The sequence below is a fragment of the Pundamilia nyererei genome, unplaced genomic scaffold (genome assembly GCF_000239375.1).
Source record: "Pundamilia nyererei isolate P.nyererei 1_Seehausen unplaced genomic scaffold, PunNye1.0 scaffold00583, whole genome shotgun sequence".
NCBI classification, from domain to species: domain Eukaryota; kingdom Metazoa; phylum Chordata; class Actinopteri; order Cichliformes; family Cichlidae; genus Pundamilia; species Pundamilia nyererei.
In genome coordinates this window covers 73,705-82,406 of record NW_005187984.1, presented here as the reverse complement: position 1 = coordinate 82,406, position 8,702 = coordinate 73,705, and the positions used below count along the sequence as shown (strand labels likewise).

General features: G+C 36.6%; 2 protein-coding genes across 2 annotated transcripts in view; one reads left to right on the top strand and one right to left on the bottom strand.

Moving 5' to 3' along the window:
* The first annotated feature begins 1,343 nt into the window (after positions 1-1,343).
* On the top strand, positions 1,344-2,394 carry LOC102197104 (NEDD8-like). The gene is made up of 2 exons (XM_005754530.2): positions 1,344-1,592; positions 2,050-2,394. The coding sequence occupies exons 1-2, from the start codon at positions 1,448-1,450 to the stop codon at positions 2,181-2,183; spliced, it is 279 nt and encodes a 92-aa protein (XP_005754587.1). The 5' UTR covers positions 1,344-1,447; the 3' UTR covers positions 2,184-2,394.
* A 2,370-nt stretch (positions 2,395-4,764) lies between these two features.
* The window catches only part of LOC102196815 (putative ubiquitin carboxyl-terminal hydrolase 50), a 17,466-nt gene continuing 13,528 nt past the window's right edge, over positions 4,765-8,702 (bottom strand). The window contains exons 5-10 of the mRNA XM_005754529.1: positions 6,760-6,855; positions 6,470-6,601; positions 6,245-6,379; positions 6,073-6,110; positions 5,643-5,683; positions 4,765-5,558 (exon numbers count right to left, since the gene is read on the bottom strand). Coding sequence (XP_005754586.1) covers positions 5,362-5,558; positions 5,643-5,683; positions 6,073-6,110; positions 6,245-6,379; positions 6,470-6,601; positions 6,760-6,855 — 639 coding nt within the window. The 3' untranslated portion in view covers positions 4,765-5,361. The remainder of the gene's footprint in view (positions 5,559-5,642; positions 5,684-6,072; positions 6,111-6,244; positions 6,380-6,469; positions 6,602-6,759; positions 6,856-8,702) is intronic.

Sequence of the window (8,702 nt, the reverse complement as noted above, 5' to 3'; positions counted from 1 at the left end):
GAAGGCGCTGCAGGGAAAACAAATCCTTTTTTGTCTCCCCGCTTTTGCATGCACAGCGGTGGGCCTGAGTGAAGACGGCACTGAAGATTTGCCTTTTTCTATAGTGTTTTGCCCATTTGGGATCATGAGTTGCCGTCCCCTTTTAACCTGTGTGCTATGTCGATTTGTTCTTAAACGGTTCCCCGCAGCGCTTGTCCTGTCTCACGGGCAGTCATACAGTTTTATCGTTTTTAATAAGGTAAAGTTTTTAATTGTTTTTAGGTGCCGCTGTTACACTGTTTCTTTTATTTTGTATTAAAAATTAAACTATTTTTACCTGACTGTGCGCCTACGGCTCTGTCCTGTTTTAAATAGGTACCTACCACGGGTCACACTGTAAACACTGACCAAAATTTGGAAAGAAAAAGAACAAAAATGAAGACAGAAAGGAACCTGATCCAGCAGACTGCGGCACCATCCGGTCAGAGATTCCGCTGTGACAGCATGACCGCAGGACATCTCTGCTACGAGACTGTCATCACCGGCTGCACAAAACAAAGAGAAAGCACAACGAGTTTTATATCAACGTCACATAGTCTGTATTTGACCAATAGGAAGAGTTACCAAAATACTGAGTATATGTGAGCATTTTCCTTACATAAGCTAACACCGGCATAACACGTATATAAAACTGCTTTAGTTGGGTTAACTGGTAAAATAACAAGTATACAGACAACAGGCAAAACTGTGTATTTTAAACGTATTTTAGTTCTTACATAATGGATCCAGCTCATCCCTCCTGTTGACAAATGTCAGCGTCGTATCGTTGGGGTCGTAGCTCTTGTCATCCTGATCTTGTGTCGTCATTCTGGTTCAGACGAGGAGGTTTGCTCTCTGTCCACAAACTTGATCTTGGTTTAAACACTACAAATGAAATTAGCACCGAGGATCTTGCTCTGTCTTCCTCTTTTAAAGCACCAAGATTCAGCAGCCCGTTTAACTTTCAGTTTCTCTACGGTACTTACAAGTCACATGGTGTACGATAACAAGTTTGCATTCCCCTCTGATATATTCGCACTATGTGTACAGTTAATCCTCACAGCTTTAAGTAGCCTACCATAGAATATTAATTGTGCGTTGTGCGTTAGTGCGTTGGTTTAAAAAACAAACAAAAACCCCCAAAAACGATTAATGCCAACACTTGATAAACAAACGCTCCCTGGTCATACGACAAACAAAGGCGGCAGTCACCCCCTGATAATAAACATTTTAAACAGTTTTACGCAGACGAAGAAGCAGAGATACTACCTTCAAAACAATAATTAATAAATAAATAAAAATAATTAGAAGCTGAAGAATTCTGAGCGAAAGTGAAAGAATTTATCTGCTCTCTGACGTCAAACAGCTGTTCGCACTGACATATCAGTGACAGACTTTAGAAGCGCAACAAGTCGCACTTAAGGGCAAAATGGGAAAAATCTACCAGGTTGTCGTTCATGGACTAAGGGGTCAGAAGATGATGTTGGACCTGTGCAACACCGAGGAGCAGTTTAAGAGCATGACCGTGAAACAGCTCAAGGAAAAATTGGCACAGAAGCTTCCGGAGACCGCAGGTAAGACAGCAGATAATAAAACAGTGTATGTATGCTTTTATGTTGCTGGTTAATTCAAAGGCATATTTACTGTAATGAGAATATTTATATAAAGTTCTAATCCTAAAGTAAAACAGTCAGCAGCTTGAAGTGAAAGTAAGGAAGTGGCGATAATAAATAATAGAAACTGACTCCAGTCAATAGAAACTGACTGGAGTAAATAGTCAAGTAAATAGTGAAGTCCAAAATGAAAGTAAGCGAGCCCAAGAACAATTAGTGAAAACTCTACATCAGAATGCTCAAGTTCATGTAATTATTTGTAGATAGAGTTTCAAGGGCAAAAATGTTAAAGTACTTAGAGAAAAAATAAATAGAAATAAAGAGGGTTCTTTTCATGGACCATGAGGGGAAACAATATTTTCTTAAATCTTATATACATTGAATCAATATGATAAATCTAGTGTGTGTGTGTGTGCAGGAGAGGAGGCTCTGCGCCTGATATTCACAGATAAAATGCTGGATGGAGACGACACCCTTCTGTCTGAATATGGAATCCAGCACATGTCCGTCCTCCACATGGTGATGAAGGTTCCTGGAGGACTGAAAGCTTGACTAAGACCGTCTCCACCTGTCCTACCACTACTGCTGCTACTTTCTGTAATGCTTCATAAAACCTCTTGACACTGTTTACATGCAATGTAAATGGTTCACTTAATATGCTGTTTTACTGTTTAATGACAATGATTGTTTAATTGATCATCCTTTATTCCAAATGCAACACAAGTCTGTGTTGTTCTATGAAATAAAACATTTTTTCCAGTTACTTTCTTTGTATTTTTGATTATTTTTAATTAGTATTTAATCTTTATTTAAATGTTTTTTTCAGTTACCACAATAGTCTCACAGTAGTTTAAACAGCCATAAAATACTTAAAGCTTCTGTATTCTTGCTTTGAGTATTTTAAGGAAATTGGCAATGACAAAGGACACTTTTTGATTTTCACGTTTCCTATTTTAGCTATAGGTACAAAATATTGTATAAATATGATCTTAAATCCATTTTGTAATTTCAGTTCTCTAAAATGGTTTACATAGTTGGTGCTAGTTCTAAGTTTAGTTTCAGTTAAGTTTAATAGACACGTTCTCTCTTAATGCTTCATCTCCAATAATTTTTTCAGTTGTTACAACACATTCACAAAGCATATTCAACAGTAAATCAAAAGCTTGTCACTGGTGTCTTTTCATAAATATTGTATTTGCTGAAGATCCAGCTGCAGGTTCTCTGACTCTTGAGACTGAGTCTGAGCACAGACTATCATAGATCCCACAAAGTTAACAAAGAGGTAGTGATCTAACTCAAAATAAAGAACTGAAATTATCCCTTAAGACTACAGGACTGCAGGTTTACACATATTGGAAAAGCATCTTGAAGTCAGCAGATTCCAAGAGCTTTAGTTCAAACAACATGAACATAAGTATGCAGTATTACATACTTACTTTGCCATGGTCCTGTGGAAGACTCAAATTGTCATCCTCAAATGAGAGAAAGCTGGGTATCATTTTCAAGAAAAACCCAGGAACCATCAAGCCTCAAGCATGCCATTGATGTATAACTGCTGGAACACCAGTTTTACTGTCCATAGTGAAGACAGTTATACGTCTCTATGGACTGTGAGACTGCTGAGCAAGAACGAAGCCACTGCTCCATAATCAGCACCTTCAAGTTCGACTGAAATTTGCAGCTGCTCACATTTCAAGCCAAATCCCATCTGGAAAACAGTTTTATGGTCAAATGAGACAAAGATTGAATTATTTGGCCACAAAAAAAGAAGCATGTTTGAAGGAGTAAAGATGAAGCTTGTGAACTTTTTGCCAGAAAACCTTTATCAGTTTTCTTTAAAGTTACAGTGGGGTGGACAAACATATTTAACCATCCAGTGGAAGACACGTGTGACACTGTTGAGTACTTTGAGAGTTTATGAGGATTATGTGAGCAAGACATTTTGCCTGAAAAAAAAAAGAAAAAAGAGAGAAATTACCCAACTGTGGTGTTTGGTATGTGTCCATGGCAACCTGTTGCTTCACATCCTGTTTGTCTTAATAAAAAAGTGTTTTGAAGTAATCTGTTAATCCAAGCTGTGAGTCGTGAATAAGGAACTTCACACAGACAGCAATACCACAAAGGGCAAAGGTTTACTTCAACTGCAGTACAATAAACCCATTATTTGACAAATAAAGCTGGACTGTTAGCAGAAATAGTTAAAAAATATTGTTATTCTGTGGTCACATGACCTTTTATTGCTGCAAAGAAGCTGAAAGCATATAAAAATCTAGGTGTAATCTAGGTAAGTAAATGCCCAAAAGTTGATTCTGTTAATCTGGACATAGCGTTTTCGGTGGGAGAAACGTTTCATCACTCATCCAAGTGACGAAATGTTACATCCAGATGAACAGAATCAACTTTTATAAGACATATAAAAATCCACTATCTTCTTAAAAACGTATCCAGTTTAAGGTCAGAGGCTATCAAACAATGAAAAATAAATTCCTTAACCACCTGAAAACCATAAAAGATTTTCTAAATAAGACTTTGTTACTGAAAATAAAAAAATAATCCTGTAAGATATTATCAGGCTGAATCACAGGGTTACAGGCAGAGGTATTTATAGTTTTAAAGACACGTTTCCTGGTACAACAGATTCTCTGACATGATATGATCTCAGCTGAGGCTGAAGCAGTAAAAGAAGGTGTGGGGAGAAACACCTATGAACAAAAGACTTGCCACATCATTAGCTACACTTGTTCAATTGCACAGTAGTTTAGCTTTCCAGTCAACCAGTCACATGTGAGCAACTTAATGCATTTTGGCATTTCAGGCTGCAGGTCACACAGGCCCATCAAAACTGGGCAGCAGAAGATTGAAAAAGCATTGCCTGGTCTGATGAATCTCAATTTATGCTGTGACATTCAGACAGTAGAGTCAGAAACAACATGAAAGCATGGATCCACCCTGCCTGATATCAATGGTTCAGGCTGCTGGTGTGGGGAATATTTTCTTGTCACACCTTTGGCCCCTTAGTACCAAGTGAGTATCATTTAAACACCATAGCCTGCCCGAACCTAACAAATCTGCAGCAACTGTATGATGCTTTCATGTCAGGTTGGATCAAAATCTCTGAGGAGGAGGTGTTTTCAGCACCTTGCTCAATCTGTGCCATAAATAATTTTCTTTGTCTCTACTGTGGCTACTTAGCTTTATCTTAGTGGTTTCAGTGACTCTTCATGCTAACATTCACTGACATTATTCATCTCCTGTATGTTCAGTGTATCACTGTGTCTGTTTCCATGTTTATGACGCTGATCAACTTTTAGTATGTTTTCTTTTCTATCATCAACTTTATCTTTATCCTGAAATGTGTCACAGTACATCGCTGCTATTGGTTTATCACCAATAATCTTTCTTTTTGTGTCATGTTGAAAATCGGTTCTTGTTTTCTCCTCCTCCTCCTCCTCAGCATGATTAGGACAAGGGCTGTAATAATTTTCAGTTTTTTCTTTATTCTCCTGATGTTCACATATGTTCTCTCTAACAGTGTCAGCTGGATGCTCTGCATGGCTTTTTCTCTCTGACTGCTTATCTTTAGCCTTTTCATCTATATGTTTTATTATCTATTAATTCTATTAATATCATCACATGTTTTTTGTTTAGATCGTCACATATTTAAAACAACAATCCTATATTTTTATGATATAGGTCATCACATCCAGTGCTTCTATTGTCCTCATTTGCTTCATTGTCCAGAGGATGAGCCACATGATCCATCTGCTTCTCTGCAGCAAGCAGCCTCTGGATAACCTTCGGTGTCTGTCTCTTCCCTCTCTCTCCTTCTCTTTCTCTTATTTTTCCCATCTTGTCTCTGATCATATTCATTATTGATGGTAAGTAGTTCACTGGTGAACACATCTGTGGACTCTGGAATACCAGTATCTGCAGCACGAACCACAAAGTAGAAACAAAATCATTCAGGCACCAAAGAGCTGAAGAAAACAAAACAAAAGTATCTGCTCTTACCTTTCTTTTTCCTGTAAAACAGAAGATATGCAGTCTGGGACCTAATGGACAAATATGATATGTAATAAATATAACATTTGTTTTAATTGTTTGTTTATTTAACACTAATATTACTGTACTATATAATTATATGTGTCTCTGTGTGAATATATTTTTTCTAACAGTGTAAATATTTAAAGATACACCTATCTGTTTATATTTTTATCATTAATTTTATTATTGCTTTTGCACAGGAGAGTTTGGGGATACAGTTGAATAAAACGCAGAAACAATCTGCAGTTGTGATTATAGTGTGATATGACATTTTAACATGTAGCACAGCATATCTGTGAAAAGTGTATTAAAGGCATGTTTAATGAATACTCAAGTGAAAAATTAAGAAAATAATGGAAAATAATGTACAGTGGAGATAAGAAGCACAAACACTTACCTCTCAGTGTTATCCAGCTGGAATGGCTGATAATCAAGCTGATGATGTAAAAAAAATAATAAAGTATGACATGATGGATTTGTTTTGCCACTGTACATGTAGGTTTATAACACAGTGATTGTGTAACATGTTTCAGTATTAACAATAAATGATCACAAGTGATCAGTCTTACCTCTGTGACCCTGGTATCATCAAACTGATACCATCTGTCTCCATGTTCCTCCTGGATCTTGATTGTTGCACTGTAATGTCCTCCTCTCAGATCACCAAATTGATCCACAAATGCATACAGTTCATATGTCTGACTCTGATTACCAAAGGAAAAATGGCAAACATCAGAATGACTGAAGAAATGAAATAAATTCTGATTAAATATTAAAATATTCTGTACATTTACCTCTGGTATCTGCAGGGTGTAGGGAACCTCCACAGAACAGGTGATTTTGATGTATGACATGTAATTATAGTTGAACTCAAACCTCTTCAGCATCAGACACAAAACATCTGGATGATGCTTTATTACATCTGTCTGAATGAAAAACATTCAATTCAATTAAGTTCAGTTTTATTTATTTATCACAAAATCACAGCAACAGTTGCCTCAAGGTGCTTGTCTCTTCCCAAAATGTGTTAATAATGTTTCTAATTCTATTTAAAGAATCATAAACCTAAAAAAAATATTCTCACCATTGTGGAATCAACTTTGTCACCACACTGCTCACAGTACATCTGATTTTCTCCACAGAAATCTGAAGGTTTAAAAAACTCTTCAATGCCCTTCACCTGAAAAATACACTCGTGTTATTTAAAATCATCTCTGCCAAAGATGTGCTGACCAGCATAAAGGGTGTGATTGTGAAGTGCTGGCAAATGTTTTCTCAAGGAGGAAGGTTTTCAATACACTAACTTATTTAACGTAAAAATGTAAATGCATTATTAGCAGTTGTCATCAGATAGACTTACTCTAGACGTTTTTGAATACAGTCTCAAAACTCATGTTGTGTTGCTTCAATTTCAGTGCTTTGGGTCCTTCTGTTGTCATACGTGAAGCTTATGTGAAAACTTTAGCCACAATTTAAAGTTGTAGCCTCAGTTTTGTTCTCAGTAAGTTTTTTTTTTCATAATGAGCTTAAAACTTTAGACAGATTGGTCTCTCCCAGTACATCTCAGTTTATACATCTCTAAAATATATCATGTTAATGTTAAAATTACTTCCCTGTCCTGGTCTCTGACTGAAATGTGGACATCTTGTTTACAAGACACAGTTGTAGAAAAAAATCCAACTTTTACTCAAGATCTGAAGGTAAATATGGAGAAAAATTATCATGTATTGCACATCTCTATCTGACTTGTCAGATCCTTACCACACTGTAGTCACTGCAGGAATCAATCAGTGAAAGAGGAAGATGCCAAAATGGTGCATCTCCGTCAGTCTGTATATGACCTTTAGAGCAGGTGGTCTTGTTTACTAACTGACCGTGGAAGATCTGAAAAAAAGTACAAATACTTGTTGGCAATTTATATTTTCACCCAGCTTTCATATTGATAGGCTAACTTTTGCAACAAGTCAACCAAAAGGAGAACAGTCGCTACCTTTGATGCATCCGGACTGGTCATTCTTAAAACCCTCTCAAAATACTCTGCAGCATCACGCTGTTCATAAACTGGGTGAGGAAATCAATGTGGATGCTTTCAACAAAACGATTCATTTATTAAATAAAAATGTTTTTGTTTTAGAATTATCCAGTCAAACAATTTAAACAAGTTGAACTATTAAATTACATTAAAAAACTGCACAGGATGCAGATCACATCAGAAGATTTTACCTCAAAACTTCATGTAAATTAATTAACTTTCTCAATTAGACTCTTCAAACAATTCAAAGGTTGTGCTGTTTTGTGTGTTAACATACTGTACCATTGTCAATGCCCAGCTTTTGTGTTATTTTATATGTGTATGCTGTGTGTCTCTGTAAGTCATCAAATAAGACTTTAAGATGATGATCAAGAAACTCAGTGTGAGGATTTCCTCCAGAGTACCTACACAGAAGGAAAATATGAGTAATTAAAAATGCACAATAGACTTCATATTTGATAAATACAGGATCACACTTAAAGCTGGGCTGTAACAAACCTTGTCACAGCCTCTCTGAAGTCCTCGGTCAGGAACAGCACCTGCAGCACACTGTTCAAGCAATCTGTCGCTCCCTGGTTTATCAGTCCATGGTACCTGTTAGCTGCTGGGAGGAGACTGACTCGTGTAAATTTCAGAACTATGAGCAAATAATAAGTGTGGATCATAAACTAAAACAGACTAAAATAATCAAAAACCCTGTGCAGTGTTAAACTGCACTTTTGATTTTAAATAGATAAAAAGGTGACCTCTTTGCCAGTCTAATAAATTAATACATTAATAAAACAATAAGAATTTACAAAAATATTCAAACTGAACCATTAAGCTCAAGGTTGTCAGTAAAATTCTTATTTTGAATGGAAGAAGTCCAGAGACACCTTCTTCATTTTAGTGATGCTAGAAAACAGTGTGAAAAGCAGACACTAAACCTGGGGTCCGTTCTTCGTACCTCGCTAAGTAAGTTAGCTGGATTAGATTGTTGACGATTTCGCGTGATC